We start from the raw sequence: 19,596 nt of genomic DNA, 5'->3' as shown, positions 1-19,596 counted from the left end.
CCTGAAGTAAGATTCTTACAAAAATGGTCCTTTCCTTGTAATTCACTTACTTAGTGAGCTATGTGCTGTACACCTATAGTAATCCCATAAATAAAACGGAATGAAAAGTGTATGACTTTGGAGTCTATCAAACAGCTGCACGAAGGCATTAGGCTCAGGGGTAAGGAAGTAGTTGTTTTGGGTGATAGACTGATATTTGTGATGGAGTGATTAAAGATGGGGTCACATAACATCATTCACACACTCCAAAGAAGAATTAGTTGGGAAACAGGAGATCTTGTAAAATGGAGTTCAGAATTCTTTATCTGAATACTTCATTTTTCCCAAAGAATTCTAGGCAGTGACTTCTGATGTCAGAATGTATTTTTCTGGGATAACTCTCTGTAGGAATTTGTCTAAATATTAATAGATAATATTTAATATTATGTTAATAGGTAATATAATATTATTATGTAACTAATAATAACTCTTGATGACATAATGAAAATTCTGCTGTGATCCTCAGGGAAAATTCCTTTTTTTCTTTTAAAGCTATGTTAGGAACATGGCCAAAAGAGGGGATCAAAATACTCTATGGCTTCCTGATATAAATGAAAAATAGGTGAGAAATGATTGTATCAGTACATGAGCGCTGAATTGCAGAGTGCCTCAGTGTGGTAAAAGTGAGAAATAGATTCCTCTCTCAGGGGAGAACAAAGACCTGGACTTGGTTCAAAAGCTGTACTAAACCTGTGTCTTTGAAACCATCAATTAGACAGTCCACGAACCCTGAAGAAAATACGTAAAAGGAGATTCATATTTCACACCATCTATCCCAATTAATTCTTGATAAGAAAAAACTGAAGTGAATATTTCTTAACTGTGGAGAAGAGATGATTTTCTCTTTTAAATAAGCAGTAGATAGAACTGTGGAGATAAAGACAGACAGAAAAAATTAAATAAGAATACAATAGTTCAATATAATGAACAACCAAAACAGTAGATAAAGAAGAAGCAACAGAATCAGGGGAATATTTGTAATACACGTTCGAGGTTTAAGTATAAACGCTGAGAGAAAGTCGTGCACTTCTTACCTCACTACATCCAGATGGACAAATGAACAAATACTGGGAATAGACCTTATTTAGAGGACGAATCAAATAGTAAAGAAACGTTAAAAATTTTTTTCATGTTGATAATTTAAAAACCCAAGACAACTATGAGTTGCTATTTTTGTCAATTTAAATTAGCAAAAAGTATGTGTATAGTACAATGAATGTGAGGGTTTAAAAAGTAGGGACATTTGTTACAGAATTACAATATTTTCTAGAATATTTCTGGCAGTAGATGGCAAAAATGTTCTTGGCCGAGTAAAGCTAAACTTTGAAAATTAGTCTGAGAAAATAATTATAAACAAAGATAGAGCTGGATACATTAGAATTTTGTAATGCAGGGTTTTACTGACTCTCAGACACCATTGACTCTGAGATGCACCATTACTGTTTTACACACCATTAAGAAAAAGTATGCTGCCAGTCAAGGTTTATTACAGTGCTTATTTTTATTAACAAATAGTTATTTTACATTTATTGCAGGAGCTATTTGACACTTATTTAGACGTAATTTTGAAAACCCATCACGCTTACGCATGTTTAAAAAGGCACATGTAGGCAAAATAAATTGGGTAAGGTATAAACTGCTTTGTGTGCAGTCTGACTTTGTTTCAGTAAAACTGAATCACTGTTTAACTTCATCATGAATGTTTGTGCTTTTCTATATCTGTCATCTTCTGTGCCATCAAGGTGCTGATGATGATACAGGATTTTTAATATAAGTGCTCCACTATGACCTCTGGGATATTTTTCTGAGCCAGTGATAGCCTTTCTGCACGTTTTGATGTTATGCTTTCCCATTGATTGAACCCATGTGTGTCTTTTTCTTCAACTGAAACACATGTCCTTGGAAGTGAAGTGGTTTTTGATCAGGTCATTAGGAGTCTCTGACAATTTGCTGTCTGATACCTTAATGAGAGGCCCAGCAGGATGATCATGCCAACCTTGCATTGCTTTGAAATTTCTTTTATTTATTCTGAGGGAGATGACAGTTTTTTTTGCCTTCATTTGCATTGCTTGGCAAGTGTTAATAACTCTTGGAGTTCCAGTGGGGCATGTAACTGAATGAGATGAGAACAGTACAAGGAGCTTGGCCAGGCTTGTGCAGGAGTAATGAGCAGGCAGTGACAGCGACATCACGGCAGCCATCGTAGGATGCCCTGGATTCTGAGACACATTCTGATTTCTGCATGTTAAAATATGAAAAATATACATCTTGGAATTGATAGAATAGGGTAGAATTTATAACAGCAAAATGATAAACCACCTAAAAATCCAACCATAGAGTCATGGTTAAGTAAATTATAGAATACAGGCTCTGTGGCATATTATTCCACAGTTAAAAATGAAGTCTCTCAATATAATATTTCCAGAATTAAAATAACATTCCATAAGAATTATACATGATTGATTCATTTAGTGACTAATATTTTGAACTCCTACTATGTTTCAGACACTAGAATAGAGACAGACTGGTGCCCTGTGTTCAGGGAACTTGTATTCTAGAGGGGAGGTGGGCAGGAAGATGTAAATAAGCAAATAATACCAAGTAGTGGTAAGGGCCGTGAAGGAAACAGGATGCAAAAGAGCAAAAAGCAGGAAAGGGACCAGTGTAGCTATGATACATAGGGAAGGCTTGCTGAAGAGACGATATTTAGGCTAACTGTGAATGAGAGGGGCCTGCAGTGTAGAAGGGTTGGGAAGGGGAAGGGGAAGAGCTCAACAGTCCTGGTGGTGAAACAGCCAGAGCAGAGGTCAGGGCGGGAAAGAACTCTGGGTATGTTTGAGGAACTAAAAGCAGGCCCTCTTGCAGAAGGGCAGGTAAGGCAGAGTGGTAGGAGCTGGGACTAGACCCTGGATCCCTTTGGAGCATTGAGCATTTCAGGTTTATTTTGAAACAAGAAGTTGTACTGGCTTTTAAGCATGGGAATGATGAAATCTGATTGTGTTTTAAGAAGACCACTGTGGCTCCCGTGTGGAGAATGGATTGGAGAGAGCAAGATAGAAAAGAGGAGACTCATTAGAAGGCCAGGTTGAAGCCCAGACAAGAGCTCATCTGGGCGTGCAAGTAGGTGGGAGGAGGGGAGGTGGAGAACATCTGGGCAATCAATAGTTCTTGCTAAAGGATTACAGAAGAAAACTGCGAAATCAAAGACACCTTTTAGGTGTCAGGTCTGAGCAGTTGGCTGGAATGTAGGGTATTTATGGCGATGGGGAAATAGGCAGTGGTGGGAGTGTGAGTAGGGAAGTATCTAGAATTCAGTTCTGGACATGCTAAGTTTGAGCTGATCCAAAAATGTCAGGTAGGCAGTAGGATGTGCATAGCGGGAGGAGAGAGGGAAAGTCTGGGATGGAGATATTAATTTGGGAGTCATTAGCACAGAGTTAGCTGGAAATGGATATGATCACCTTAGGAAAAAATAAGAAGGCCCCGAACTTGTACTAAGCTTTGAGAAACACTAATATTGAGAAGTTGAGGAGAGAAAGAAGAGCCAGACAGGGAGACTGAGCAGCCTGTGGGGTGGGGGGGAGGAGGAGACTCAGGAGGGCGTGGGAGCATTTGAAACAGTCACTGATGACCCTAGTAAGAGCTGTGTGGTGTCATCTTGGGGTGGAAGCCACTATGGTTACAGCTGTGTAAAAACCTGTGTTTAAATACAGATAAAGAATCAAAAGGGGATATGTTTTATTTAGATAAGAGACTATTGATATTATCTCTTGTGAAGTTGTTCTAATAACGAAAACAATTTTTTAACAAGGAAAAAGAAAACACGCAGTGTGTCTTGGCAAGTGGACTTCCTGACTGACCACCTGCAGACTGGTGTGAAAGGGTCCGTTGGCTCACAGTGGGATTTTTTTGTTGTCTGTTTTTTGTGGGTGTGGGTCATGGCAAAGCCTGAATTGCTTTACGTAAGCAGGAGAAAGAATTTAAGCATGGAAAGGACACCTGGTGGCGTCCCTTGGTTCTTGACGATGTGCCTGCTTCTTGTAGGTGTGGTATGCTGCGTCCTATGCTGAGTTTGTGAACCAGAAAATTCACGACATTTCTGAGGAAGAGAGGAAAGGTGGTTGGACTTTTTAATATTTTCTATATGAATTCTACATTGTATATAGAACATCTTTATGCAACCTCTAACTTTTTCATCTCAATATATTTAAGAACATATTCCAGTAGGTTCTTTTAGAGCTACATCTCTAATTCTAGGATCAAATGACGATGACATATTTACATGTCTTTCATGGGTGCTGGAAAATAGTATTTAATATAATGAAAACCTCCAAATCCTAAATTAGAACCTAGATCAGAGGATGATCCCTATCTAGTTTTAATCACCTTTGAGGACATTGCAAGGCAGGTACTGACTTTGTTTTTAATGTAAATGTTCCTGAAGTATAATCTACATACAGAAAAATGCACAAATTATAAGTTTATATAGCTCAATGAATTTTCACAAAGTGAACATACCTGTGTAACCTGCACCCAGATCAAGGAACAGAACATGACCAGTGCCCCAGATGTCCCCTTGTGGCTTCTTCCATCTCCTCCTCACTCCCAAGTGTAACTAATCTCTTGACATCCAATATGACAGATACAATATGCTTGTTACTGAACTTTATATAAATAGAATTATATGATATGTATACTTTTGGTGTCTGGGCATCTCTTGCTCAACATTTCGTTTGTGAGATTCATCCATATTGTTGTGTGTAATTGCAATTTGTTCATTCTCATTGCTATTTGGTATTCTACTGTATGAATGTGCCACAGTTAATTTATCTATTTTACTGTGGATGGAAATTTGGGTTGTACAATGCAATTCTGACACTAAACTGCCTGGAGTTAGGTCACATTTCACAGGTTAAGAGCAGACTCTTCCACAAGACTCTTCTCACCAGTCACAAGCTCGTGGATTCCCGTGCCACCTGCACTTCTGACCAACTAGCTACAATTTAGGGAGTTCCCACTACCCACTTAGGTTTGATCATTCACTAGAATGACTCACAGAACTCAGAAAAGTGCTTATGATTACAGTTTTATTATAAAGGACACACATCAGGACCAGCCAAATGAAGAGACACTTAGGGCAAGGTTTAGGAGGGTCTCACGTGTCCTTAGTCACCTCCCTGGCACACTGAAGTATGATTACCAAGCAAAGAAGCTCAGCTGAGCTTCAGTGTCTAGCATTTTTATTGAGGCATCATTACATAGGCACGATTGATTGAATCATTGGCCACATGATTGAACGTACTCTCCAGCTCCCGCTCCCCTCCCTGACTCATATCACCTGGCTCAAAGCCCCAGTCCTGTAAGCAGATGGTTGGGCTTTCTGACTCAGGCTGCCCTCCTCCTGAGTCATCTCATTAGCATAAGCTTAGGTATGATCAGAGACCGCCCTGAATAACAAAGACACTCCTATTACTTGGGACATTCCAAAGATTTAGAGGTTATTTCCCAGGAACCAGGGACAAAAGCCAACCAGGTTCTTTGTTATACAGCAGGGTTTGCAGTTTTGGGCAGTTAGGAAGAGTGCCCCTGTGAACATTCTTAGACATGTCTTTTAGCAAACGTGTGTATTTCTGTTGGATGCACATGTAGGAGTGGAATTGCCGGGTAATAGGGTGTGCATATAATCAGCTTTAGTAGATACTTCTGAACATTTTGCTAAAGTGATTATATTGGGCAGTGATTTTAAAGTTATTTGTGATGAAATATATTCTCAGATTATGAAACTTGGATCTGAATCACTAGGTTATCTGAACACAGATTTCCATCGTAGCACTGTCTTTCCAGTGTGGTGAGGCTGTGTGTGTCTGTGTGGATTGGGGGTGGGGAAGGGTGGTATGAGGGTGTTTTTCCCCTTGATGTCTTATATGAATATAACTGAAAATAAGATGCTAAAAAGCACCTCTCTGTCAAACTTCAGCCTTTGATTTTATAGCAAAACAGTAATGCAAATTGGAGGCACTGCATGTTTATGAACTCTGGGCTACTGGGTGATGAGAATGGTGGGGATGCTGGACATTTGAGTTTTGTTGGTGTCTGTTGATCATCAGCCTTTATGATTTCTCTCCTGTGACTGCAGTTCTTCGAGAGCAAGAGAAGAATTGGCCCTGCTATGAATGTAACCGCCGATTTATAAGCTCAGAGCAGTTGCAACAGCATCTCAATTCCCACGATGAGAAACTGGATGTGTTTAGCAGGTATAATGAGGGCGACGTTTTCACAAACTTAGTTTTTAAAGGTTCAGAATCATTTCTGTATTGTCTATAAACTAATGAGTGTTTCTGTGTGTATGCATGTCTGTGTGTGTGTGTAGACAGGTAGGTAACCAGGTAGGCTGCTGAGGGAAATCTCTAATCTGTCATTTCCTGTCTTCTCCTGGGTCCTCATTTACTATTTACACCTTTTCCAACATAGCACCTTAGTTAAATCTCTCTTAACTAGAGATTCTGAAATAGGAATTCTTGAGATACATACATCTTTGAAATAATCTGCCTCTCTGATTTTCAAACATTTTTCAGTAGTAGGATTCCTTTATCAAACTAAATCATGTTTAATTCCATTATATAAAAAAGATAGATGAGGGACAATCATATAGGAATTGTACAGAGTTCTAGGCAGGGGCAGATCAGTAGGGCCTTTTATGGGTAATGGTAAGAGATTTGGATTTTATTTAAGTGTGATAAGAAGTCTGTAGAGGGTTCTGATCAGGGAGTATTGTGATGTCAATTATATTTTTAAATGGCACTCTGGATAAAAATGAAAAATAGCACTTTAGCTTATATTTGATCGAGAGTGAAGACGGGGAGTCAGTTAGAAGCTATTTCAATAGTTCAGGTGAAGAAAGAGAGTGGTTTGGAATAGGGTGGTATCAATGCGACAGATGCAGGGTTGCCAACTTTTATGGGGTTTGAAGAGAGAGGAGATGGTGTGAAATGGCATTTAGGAAAGTGGGAAAGTAAAAGTTCTAGGGGAAGTCCAGTATAATTGCCTGCAACGTGAAGAGCTCACTTGAGGTTTGTGGTTGTGAAATTTAAGTGAGACCACTGCCATGGCTGTGTGTTGTCTCCAGCAGGAGAACACTGCAAGAGTTCTCTGCAAGAGCGCCAGTACAGAGCAGGCAGGGAACTGGTGTACAGGGTCGGGGTTTTGCTGAGAGCGTACAACATAGCAAGATTGATGAAACAGCAGTGGGGATGGGAAACGAGCATACACAAGGGAGTGAGTACAACGAATCAGTTTGGAGTTTATGTGTGGAAGAAGGGAGAGAAAACATCAAGAGGATGTCGGACTGCAAAGAGGTGACGGAAGGATTGGGGTGGAGATGCCAGGGAGGTTGAAGGATGTATATATAAATACACGTACGTGAGTCCTTATGTTTTAGAGATTCATACTGAAGTATTTACAGATGAAATGATATCTGGGATTTGCTTCAAAATAATCTAATGGGTCTGTGTGTGGGTGAAGTAGTGGGGATAGAGATGGAATAAAATTGGCCATGAGTTGACAAATGTTGAAGTTGGGTAATGAGTACATTAGGCTCATTATGTTATTCTCTGCATTTGCCTAAGTTCAGAATTTTCTATAATAAAGAATCTTTTGAAAGTTTCTGGAAAAAATATATAATTTTTGTTAAAGTGTTAAATAGATGAGTGGAAGATTAATTTTATACACATTCCCACACACATCTTCTAAAAGAGGTTTTCATGACATACTTTCTGAATCCCTTTTATTAAGGAATTTTTGTATGTTAAAATCTATTAAAGGGGATAATTTATTTGGTGTTTACCAGGCATGTTATAGAACAGTTGAATTAGAAATTTGATCTGACCTTCCAGAAGCTTATAGGAGAACAAGAAAGTTCTTTTAAATCCAGCCAGAGTTCTTAGAAGGAGTAAGTGGTGAGGCAAGGGGAAAAAAGGGGAAGAATGGAATCTGGTCTCCAGAAACACACTCCGAGGCTTAGTGCGTTCTGTCCTGTCTGCATTTCTCACGTCATTTCCAAGATGTGTTCATGCTTTCAGAATTTTCAGTAGCAAAATGGTGTTAGTGTTTGGCATATTTATAGCTCCTTTTTTTCTGAATAATTTAAGACATCTCTTTGAGCTATGTACAGGGCAAAGATGAGAAATTTAGGAAGTGTGTATTAGCGAAACAATAGTTTCCACTAGAGGAAAGAATCAGGGAAAAGTAATAAAGTGAGAGGAAATCAAGACCTGGGGTTAGTCGGGATTGTTTTGGGAAATACTTGTTAAGGAGTATTATGTAACCATGACTATTTATAATCCAATCTCTTGTCCCCAGAACAAGAGGCAGAGGAAGGGGACGAGGCAAGAGGCGATTTGGCCCAGGTCGACGGCCAGGGCGTCCTCCAAAATTTATCCGCTTGGAAATAACCAGCGAAAACGGGGAGAAGTGTGATGACGGGACACAGGTACTGGGAGGACGGGGAACAGGGACTTCTGTGACGCTCGCTTAGACGGCTTAACAGAACCGTTACTGGATGTAAATACGAGGACCTTTCAGAGGTGGACAGTCCTGTCATGTCTGTGCCTTGCTGTCTGTTAATTAAACTATGACTAGAGAAAGGCAAAAAGAATGTGTTTTCAAATGTTACTTAGAACAAAAACCCAACTTTGCTGCCCTAATGGTTTGAAATTGTCCAGAGATATTACTGGGGACTCTGTTTAATTAGTTAAAATAATTAAAATGATTACAGTAGTCCAGGAGAGTCCTGTCACCGTCTTTTCCTTATGAAGTGATCTGGAATATCTCTTGTTTTTACATTCTGTGCATCGTCACCTAATTAACCTTCCAAGAAGGAGAATAGTTTTTCTGAGCTTGACTCTAGTCATTTAAAAAATAAGCAGCAATTCTAAACCTTAGCTGGCAGACTTTCTAGCACTCGTCTCTCTCTAGTAGGTGAGGAAATAATGCCTGATTGTTGCAATTTCAGGAGTTGCTCCATTTTTCCACCAAGGAGCAGTTTGACGAGGCTGAACCAGCTGCTCTGAATGGGCTGGATCAGCCAGAGCAGACCACTCTCCCAATCCCACAGCTGCCACAGGAAACCCAGTCTTCTCTGGAGCACGAGCCAGAAACTCACAGCCTCCATCTGCAGCCGCAGCACGAGGAGAGTGTGCTGCCCACCCAGAGCACTCTGACGGCCGATGACATGCGCAGAGCCAAACGCATCCGAGTAAGTGGGACGCAGAGCTCCTCCCTCATAGGTGCTGACCCTTCTCTAGTCAGCCAGCTTTTTAGGTGCTATGTTTCCAACCTACTCACCACCCACTTTGAAATCCTGCATCTAGCTTATCACATACTCAGTCCCTTTAATGCGGAAGAGAGTATTAACTATTTCTCAGTGTTTTTGTGTCCTATGGCAGGCTGGAATGGCTGGTCCTAGATTCGATCAAGTTAGTAATGACACAGAAGGCTGGCTTGTGGCAGCTCCTGGACTAGTATATTCAAAATAGGATAGGGGCCGGCCCTGTGGCATAGTGGTTAAGTTTGGAGTGCTCTGCTTTGGTGGCCTGGGTTTGTGGTTTCAGATCCTGGGTGTGGACCTACAGCACTCGTCAGCCATGCTATGGTGGTGATCCACATATAAAGTGGAGGAAGATTGGCACAGATGTTAGCTCAGGGCTAATCTTCCTCAGCAAAAATAAAATAAAATGAAATGAAATAAAATAGTATAGCTCTCTGGATCCCTAAACTCACAGATTGGAAATGAAGAAATAAGTACATTTAATTATAATAATTATTTACATTTAAGGCAGGCTAATCTGTGCCTAATCGTAGTTCTCAGGTTAATTTTGGGTAACTGAATTGGTTATCTACAATTTCCAAGGGGAGACTGGCAAACGTCATTACTTATCAACGCAAAGGGACCTGTGTCCAAGTTGAGGTGGCAGGTACAACCCACCCATCTGGGGACAGCTGGAAGTTAAGCTCTAGATTCAGGAGTAGGCCAGTGGCTCCCTGCATGGCCTGCGTCTTGTCTGTCGGCCACCTGGCTGCCTGACCTCCATGGCTCCCAGGTCAGATGTGGTTTTCGCTTATTTTACAGAGAGCCTTTGAGTCTGAGTTCAGAGCTGCGGGACATGCATGTGGAGAACAATATGGTTGTATGGGCTAAGTGCCTGTGCTGACAATTTCCGTCTAGAAAATAATTACTTAAACCCATGTTTGTGGCAGCAGGGCATATCAAGACTTTTATTAGTACTTTATGTGTAGATGAAAGACGTTTTTCATATAACTTCCCAGGCTTTACAATTTCTAGGTGGATGACCATTTTAGCTTATGTTTCTTTTGGTCTAAGTCTTATATGCTTATAGGCTAGAAGGGACCTTGAAAAATAGTTTAGTCCATGCCTTCATGTAAAAATACATGTAAACATTCCTAGCTGTATGATAGCACTGAAGGGCTCTAAGTACTCGGGGCTAAATAGCCTTTAGGAGGGTCCTTTATGGAAACATATAAAACTTTTGGCTCCATGTATATTATTTCAAAAGGATATGTAAACATACGTAGATATAGACCAGAAAGGCAAAAAGCTATAAATTAATACCTTTCCATCCATCATTCTACATTATTTCCCAGTCTGCATTTCACTTTCTTGCCCAGTTACTGTCTCTTCTGCGTTGGCCATTCTGATTTTTCACTAAGTCCAGGGAGAGGCTTAGATTTAATTTTTTTGAAGGGAAAAACTAGAGCCCACATGTGTCGTGAAGTTGTGGATGCACGAGCATCATCTCGCTGTAATTGTACTTGTATTCTCGAGTGAGTTCAGTTACTGGTTTTGGTACAGAGTTCCAGGTGTCAAAGCAAAAGCCATGTGCGTGTGGCTTTTGGAGGTCAGTCTTAGTTGAGCTGTTTTTCTTTTTTCCTCTCACACATTCTAAAAAGTAGGGCTATGTATTTTTTCATCTTTTTCTATCCAGATTGGTAATGACCAACTGAAGGCAAGTCTTCCAATCCAATTGGTAATGTAACTATTTTTCTCTCCTCTAACGCTGCCTGCTCAGCTGGAGCTGCAGGTAGGTTTGTTTCCTGTGTTTCACATAACAGAATGTTATTTCAGTGTTTGCCTGACCTGCTGTTCTTTGCAACCTGTACTTACTAAATCCTGGTGGACACTACAATTTGGTTGCCACTGTAAATGCAAATTAGTTAATGAATAATGGTAATTTATTTTCCAATAGATCAGTGAGTAAACTGTGGGCTGCAGATTGCTCATACACAAAATGAAGGGCAGGACTAAGTGCTCTCCAAGGTCCCTTCCAGCTCTAGAACAGTTTGAGTGACTTATGGAATAGCACTGAGTTCCAACTATACCTTCAGCACCGTGCTATGTACACAGTAGAATTTTCACTTGAGTTGTGTCTAATGGGAGCTTACAGTGTAACTAGGGAGGCACTGCTGATGTAAGCTGGCTTATCGTTAAGTGCTAAATTTAAAAGTATAGCCTATAATTGCTATAGGACCTGGGAAGAGCAAAAGGCGAAAAAAAGATGGAGTCAGGGAATAATTCATAGAGGAGGTGAGACTTGAACTGATTCTTGAAAGAGAGACAGGAGAAAGGTAGACCGTTTCAGAGGAAGGCAGCTAGAAAATCAAAGGGTGAGACACAGGAACGTGCTTGGCGTGGTCTTGGGACAGAGTTTGTACTGGCTTGACCCCAGCATAGGCTGCCAGCTGAAGGACAGTGCAGAGTGAGATACACTGGGCAGGATTAGCCCACCAAAGGCTTTGAAAGCTGGGCAGAAAACAGGCCAGAGAAAAGTTGTTTACAAAAAACAAAAAAAGCCAAAACTGAACATGGTTGATTTCCTTTTAGGGTCAGGATCAAAATAATATGAAAATTGATCAATAATTTAGGTTCTTTTACCTATTAATATCAAACTTTAGAAACTTTTTATGGTCTTTGTCTGCAAAGAATCTTTTGTTTCAGAATTCATTTCAATGTGAGTTGAATCCCTCATCACAGATTTTAGCAACAATGCCATTTTGGCACTGCAGAGTAGCTTAGGTTCCGTGCAGTATGGTGTGGTTGCTGGCTGCACCTCAGGGATCAGAAGATCCAAAATGGATCCATCTTTGTTGTATCCACCATTTTTCATGATTTCTTCCAGAAATGTGTACCAGTTGTAGCTCTGAACTGCAGAAGATACCTTAGCAGTAGAAATCCTGTAAGTGGGTCAGTGGGTGGGAACAGTTGCAGCACTTTCACTGCCTTGTAACATGAGGATGGCATTAGGATCATTAGATCAGAGAAACGCAATCTCGTTCTTGAGTACTTAGACGATATTCAGGGCTCCATGGAAATTAAAAAGATGATAAGAACAAGGTTTGTTGATAGAACTAAGAAAGTGGAGCCAGGTGGCTGCTCGGTTTAAATCAAGAGTCTGAGGACACTCATACTAATCAGAAATGACAGAAGGCTTATTAGCATAATGGACCAAAACAAAACTGAGTTCTAGATGTGGCGCCCGAGGAGAAATGGAATCCCCAGCGGGACCACGAGCAATTGTTGTACATCGTGTCTGCCCGTGGAAACTTCTGTGCTTGGGCGAGGGAAATGACTCTTACATGCCAAAAGCACTCTCACTGTTGAACCTCTGAGCCTCAGGATAGCATTTGTTTATCTGCAATATTTCCATCAAGTATTGAAAGTAGCCAAAATAGTGAGAGCTTTTATGTAAGATAAGTATCTGTCCAGATAGAGTAGAAGGATTAGGTAACTGCTAAGCTCTGTGGCTGATTTGAAGAAGGTCTCTGTTCTTAAAGATCTCTGCAGAGGCCATAGAGAAGATCTTGAAAGAATTCTTTTTGATTTTTATATGTAATGTATTTCATTAATTCTCAAACTTTCATCGAACACTTCCTATGAGCTAAGCAGTTTTTTAAGGAATCTACATACAAAGGAGAATAAAATATGATGCAAGCCTGAAGCAGCCCAGTCACCTTAGGAAAACAACACAATTGCTACATACCTACTCACGATAACTGAGCAGGTGAAATCTCTCTTCCAGCCCTGTGAGAGAAGCCTGAGAAGGAAGTGTCCTGTCGCATAGTAACTATGTTCAGAATTTTCACTAAATCAAAAATAACTATTTTGCTTCCCCCAGATGATTATTTCACATTAAATTTAGTTTAGAAGTTGCTGCTTGTAAGTAATTTGAAATTGAGTTTAAGCATTATTCACTGTACTTTTTTCATTGCACAAATAATGCCTTAAGATGTCCATTAATCCTTCAGTTCCTTTTCTCTTATAGTTACATAAACGTACCCATTCACAGATATATTTTTTTGAGGGATTTCCTCCCCTAATAGCTATCTAGAGCTTTCCCCCTGGTGTTTTGAGGAACTTATGAATGAGTCTTCATTACAGCATAACTAAAATATTGATTCTGGTATTCTCTGCCTGAAAGATGGTTGTATCGGTCTGCTCTCTGTAGAGCATGAGTTGTGTTTCCAGTAGTCGTGATGAGTTTGCACTGAGTATCGATATTCTCTCACTTGAATTCCCTGTAACAATTGCATGAATTTACAAGACGGTTAATCAGCAATAGAAGTGCAGTCTGTGACTGAAAATAAAAAAGAGCATAATTGACTGGTCTAGACAGGGAACAGAGCAATAAACTTAACCTTGTTAGCATGGCATTCTAACCAATGGAACTAACTAGTTGCACTGAGACCTTGTTGTCTGCATTCCCTAAGTAGGACGTGATTAAACGCACGTTCCGTGTATGATGTGTGCTCATACGTCTTGTCTCATGAACAAACGCATTCACATAAATTCATGTCCTTCGTTTGCAGTTATTTTTATTAAATTGAGATATAATTCACATACCATAAAATTCACCATTTTATAGTGGTTTTAGAATATTCTCAAAGTTCTGCAACCATCACCACTATCTAATTTCAGAACACTTTCATCACCCTCAAAGAAACCACATATCCATTGCCCCAGCCCCTGAGAAGTACTACCCTTCACTTCTTTTTATTACCTTTTTTTTGGCTAAACAGTTTAATCAAGCTTAGTTCTTTTTCTCAAGGACTTCAAGAAATAACGTCTGCTGACTTGCTCCAACCTCCTTCATGCATGTGTGACTCATCCCAAGTCATTCCTTCCAGACCTTCAGTTTTGATGTTACTCCACTCTGGTCTTTGTTTTATTCTGCAAATCCTCTACTGGGAATACTTTTTGAATGTGACTTGAATCCTTTCGAAAGAAAACGTACATACATAGACATAAAACGAAACATGAAAAAGTTTGTCTTTTCAACATGACTTTCTTTGGGATGGCTTATTTTTAATATGTTCACCAGAGAAACCTCCCTTCAGCTGTGTCCTAGAGTTTAATTTCTTTGGAAAGTCTGTGATTGCAGAGGTCATCCTCTTTCTCTAATTTGTGAGCGCTTGCACGTTTAATTTCCTAACTAAACTATCGTATTTGTGTGTGTCTTTCAGAATGCAGCTCTTCAGCATCTGTTTATTCGGAAGTCCTTCCGGCCTTTTAAATGTTTGCAGTGTGGGAAGGCCTTCCGTGAAAAGGACAAGCTGGACCAACATGTGCGCTTCCACGGGCGGGAGGGGAACTGCCCGTTGACCTGTGACCTCTGTAACAAGGGCTTCATCAGCAGTGCGTCCTTAGAGAGCCACATGAAGCTCCATTCGGACCAGAAGACTTACTCTTGCATTTTTTGCCCAGAATCCTTTGACCGCCTTGATTTGTTGAAAGATCATGTGGCCATTCATATCAATGATGGCTACTTCACCTGCCCAACTTGTAAGAAACGGTTCCCAGATTTTATCCAGGTAAGTGTCTACCACTGAGATTCTCGTATCTCTCCTTTTGGTAAAAGAAATTTCAACTTTTTGAAAATCAAGACTGCCTATCACCTGCATTTTCATCCCTTCTTTGAAACAACTTTACAGTTGAGAATGATATTTTTTTAGTCAAACTACTTTTGATAAACAAAAGGTTATTATGACCCTTAATTGTCCAAATCAGACATCGGCATTTAAACATTTAAATTCTATTACAAGTAGTAAACACCTAGATCTGGTTATAATTTTAAAAAAGTCTTTCTTAGTCCTTGCCAAAACCCACTACTCATAAAATATATAGAGCCTGTAGAAGATGTGTTCCCATTTGCTGGCCTGGAAACATTTCCTCTCACTACGGTTACCTGACTTGCTTTACTAAGGTTATACATTTTGGAAGAAAACAAAGAGAAAGTTGGCATGTAATATACTTTTATATCAAGCACTGACCTCCTCTCCTGTACTATATTCTGGAGCAAAATGGGTGAGGATAAATTCCAGAATATTCATGATTTCATGTGGACTTCAAGTGATGATATTATTATATGCTAGTCGATGAATAATTAAATCTAAATATCTAGTCAAAATATCCTCTCTTTTTTTTAAATTGCCAAAGCAAAAGGAGACTAGGGTTTAATCATAGTTCTGCTAGTGTTGGGAGTGTTGGTAATTTTCTCACTTCACACAAATAATTAGAAAAGTTGCTTTAAGGCAGATTCTAGTGGCAAAAGAGACTCCAAAAATAATGCAGCAAAATGTCCTATAGGACTAGTTTGATGTGACTCACTCCTCAGCTCCCATCCGTAGCTCTTCTTCATTGGATGTTTATGGCTGGGAGAGTTCAGAGGCCGTGTTCCTTTATTTAAGTTATTTAAAAGTACAGGGAAAAGGTCCCAATTAAGGGGAAATGACACTGGTGGTGTTCTCATAAGTGGGTAATGGGTTTTATATCATCTAATTCATGTCTTTAATTCTTCAGATATAAAAGGACTAATTACTAAAAGGGGCTAAATTGCTTCTATATATGTTGGGAGCAGGAAAAAGTGAGAAAGAATTATTTTTTGTCTTCCTATAGATAACTTTTAGCAAGATTCATTTAAATCCAAAGGGACTCTGCTTTTAATCTTAAAGAAAAATGGGTTCCATGTGATCAGGGCTTTGAGGGAGCTAGCCCTGGTCTTTCTCCCGTTCAGGTCCTAGGGGCGGCTGAGACCTGTGAGGCCTCTGGCTGCTTGTTCTGTTCCTTTGTGACTGGGGTAGCATTGTCAGTGAGGCCAAGTTTCAGTCACATCTGGTTGATTGCACCACCAGGTGGAAGAAAAGCTGTGGGAATGCATTTGGCTCCCTCTGGTGGTGACGAACTGCCTCTTGTCATTTCCTTTGCGGCCTGAGTCCCCTGACTTTTCCTGTCTTCCCTGCCAGGTGAAAAAACACGTGCGAAGCTTCCACTCGGAGAAGATCTACCAGTGCACAGAGTGCGACAAGGCCTTCTGTCGTCCTGACAAGCTGCGACTCCACATGCTCCGACACTCAGACCGCAAAGACTTCCTGTGTTCCACGTGTGGGAAGCAGTTTAAGGTATGTAACCAGGGAGCAGCCCACGGTTGTCCTCGTGGCCGCTGAAATGATGTCAGGCTAAGGACAAGTGCCTGTTTGTTCCATCCGTTTATCACCTGCCTACGAAGAACTGGACTTGAGATGCGTTTTGTGCCTCAGGTTTGATTTAGTAATTACAATAAAGTTAAGGAAAAAACTCACCTTAATTTCCCAAAATAATTAATTCAGATCCCCAAACAGAGTAATAATGCATCTTCTAAAGGAACCCAAATGTAAAATGAGTAGAAGTAAATTGCTATTGAGGAATTCCTAAGAGAACAATACATTTACTTATCAAGTCAAGAGTTTTTTATGTTTTTTTTTGCTGAGGAAGATTCACCCTGAGCTAACATCTGTTGCCAACCTTCCTCTTTTTTTTTTTGCTTGAGAAAGACTGTCCCTGAGCTAACGTCTGTGCCAGTCTTCCTCTATTTTGTATGTGGGTCACCACCACAGCATGGCTGACAAGTGGTATAGGTCTGTGCCTGGGATCTGAACCTGTGAACCCTGGGCCGCCAAAGCAGAATGTGCGATCTTAACCACTACACCACTGGGCTGGCCCCCTCAAATCAAGAGATTTTTATTGAGCACTTACTAAGCATAAGCCCCGAGGGCAGCAGGACTGCCATCTAATCGAGGTGGGAAATCTGCAGAATGTTAGGAGGGCTTGGACTACTTTGGGGAATGTTAATGACTTCGAGGATTAAAATAAAAAATAATGAGTATTAGTAATCTGCCTGGAATTTAGAAGAAGCAAAAGAAAAACCCATGAGAGACTCAGAGATAAGACTCAAACAAATAAATGTGAAAACAATAAAATGTGTTTTGTTGGGAAGTCAAATGGTTCTGCGAAGATGTCACGGAGAGATACTCTGCTGAGTATGATTTTAGGTCATTCTGTCCTAGAAACTGGAAAAGAGTCAGAAATGGATTTGGGGGGAAACTAATTGTAAAAGGTTGTATTTATATAGAATATGGAGGCATTAAAGAGAAATAGAAAGTAGTTTTCCAAGCTTAAGTTTTGTGGTGTGTCTCTTATGGAATAGACTCTTGATGGCTTTCTATATATAAGAGCGTGATCGAGAACTCTGTAGAGAACTCTGATGTGGAAAGTATAAATGGGTCTAGGTGTTTTTCTGTTTCTTAATTTAAAAAAACCCCAATATGTGTAAAAAGATCTCTTGCGATGTTAACTGGTTGGCCATCTACCCTACCTATTCAGCATTTTGATTGCCTGTTTTGTGCCAGATATCATTTTAGCACCTAGGCATATAAAAAACACCTTTCTGCTTCCATTTTCTCCTTTACTTTCACCCAGTATTTTAGACAGGGTTCAATCAGGGAAGCATACCCACTATGAGCGTTACGGGATTTTCTTATAGGAGTAAGAACTTAGTTACAGGAGGAGATGGAAAAGTAAGTTCTGAAAGGAGAAGTGGGAGGATCAGAGAAAGGTCACTACTGCACCCTCTGAAGCCCTGGCTGGGATGGCCGAATGAGAACTTACCCGGAAGTCTGGGAGCCCAGGCCCCTCCCGCTGCAGGGTGGGCTGCTGAGGGAGAACTGGCGCTTTCTATGGGAGACTGTGTGGCTGCATGTGTGGTGCACGCGGAGTCGGCCAGCAGGCTGGCAGTCAGGAAGACCATGAGGATAGGATAAGCAGGGGTGCACTGGCCCCTGCATCCGACCCGCAGAGCGTCGCGGCTGCTGCCTCGTTTCTCCCTTCCAATCTGTGCGAATCTCTCTGTCGGCGACTGACTTGGAACCACACTGGGCAGGGCGTCTGTGTAAATGTGGTTCTCCTTAGCTGAGCTGACACAGGACAAAACCACCACACACTCTGAATCCATTTTTCAGATTATAACCAGAAGAATAATGTCTAGAGGACAAATCTGATGTGGTGTCCCTTCTGAAAAACCCTTCAATGGCTCTTCACATAGACAGATCCCAAAGTGCTTATCACTTAAAAGACACTACAGGACCTGGCCCCCAGCGACCTCCCCAGTCCTGCTTCCGCCTTGTGCTCTGGCTGTACTGAATGGCTTGGGTTTACTTAAGTGTGTGTATGGTCTGTCCTGGGCCTTCGCACTGGCTCTCCTTCCCACCCCCCTCCTGAAATAGACTTTCAGACTCTCTCATCATTCCACCTGGCTCATGTCATTTCGTTTGGGGGCATTTCTTGATCCCCCACACTGGGTTACGTGCTTCTCCTATGTGTTCCCATAGGACCTTTCACCTGTGACCCTGTCATAGTGCTTATTATACTCAATTGTAAGTGTCCTGCTAACTGAGGGCAGCATATGTAAAGACAAGGTGGGGCCTTCTGACTTTAAGGAGCTCACAATTTAATGGGAAAATCAGACATGTGCAGTAAGTGAGTATTATTGCTACCACTGTAGAGAAAAGAGTAAAATGCCATGAGAAGAATTACCTCCGATTAAGGGTTTGTGGAGACTTCACAGATGAAGTGACACTTGTGAATTCACTAAGGGGTGGGGAAGAGAGAGCTGCTAGAGAAAGGGAGAGGATGAGGAATGAGGGAGGGCTAAAGATGTCCCAAGCAGAGGGAGTGGCAGAGACTAAGGTGATTCCATATTTAGGAGATGGTGAGAGGGGAGGATGGAGGGCACGGTGAGAGGCCAGTGGTGAGGTGAAGCCAGAGAAGTAGGTTCAGCCAGCTTGTTAGGCTCAGTAATTAGACTTCTGGTGAAGTGACTCCTGGGTGTTTAGAGCTGGGCTGAAACGGAGGCACAGGCAGTGGGCGTGGAGAAGAGGGCACGTGTGCAAGGCAAGCGTCCGAGGGAGAGCCGATAGGACCTTGAGTGTGGATGAAAGGGTGAGGGGTGGGCGTGAGGACCTGAGGTTTGCGGCTCACAGGCTAGATATTTGGGAACACTACTGATACTGGAGCAAGACTTAGGCAAGAGAAGAGAGAGCGGGGGGATAAGGAATTTGGTTTGGAGATGTTAGGATGGAGAGGCCTTGTGGAGGTTTGGCATTCAATAGACGAGTCTGTCACTGCGTGCACTGCATGCTGCAGTGTCAGTATGAGACTTTGGGATTTATGTAACG

At 41.1% G+C, this 19,596-nt stretch overlaps 1 protein-coding gene across 2 annotated transcripts in view; it reads left to right on the top strand.

Annotated features, from left to right (window-relative positions):
* PRDM10 (PR/SET domain 10) overlaps positions 1–19,596 on the top strand; it is an 89,173-nt gene that overhangs the window by 51,711 nt on the left and 17,866 nt on the right. For both annotated transcript variants that reach the window (XM_070623441.1, XM_008518701.2), the window contains exons 8-13: positions 4,084–4,156; positions 6,176–6,293; positions 8,398–8,527; positions 9,050–9,292; positions 14,572–14,919; positions 16,351–16,506. In XM_070623441.1, coding sequence (XP_070479542.1) covers positions 4,084–4,156; positions 6,176–6,293; positions 8,398–8,527; positions 9,050–9,292; positions 14,572–14,919; positions 16,351–16,506 — 1,068 coding nt within the window. The remainder of the gene's footprint in view (positions 1–4,083; positions 4,157–6,175; positions 6,294–8,397; positions 8,528–9,049; positions 9,293–14,571; positions 14,920–16,350; positions 16,507–19,596) is intronic.

The sequence above is a fragment of the Equus przewalskii genome, chromosome 6 (genome assembly GCF_037783145.1).
Source record: "Equus przewalskii isolate Varuska chromosome 6, EquPr2, whole genome shotgun sequence".
Classification (NCBI taxonomy): Eukaryota; Metazoa; Chordata; class Mammalia; order Perissodactyla; family Equidae; genus Equus; species Equus przewalskii.
Note: the sequence above shows the minus strand (reverse complement) of the source record. Positions and strands in the feature narration are given on the sequence as shown.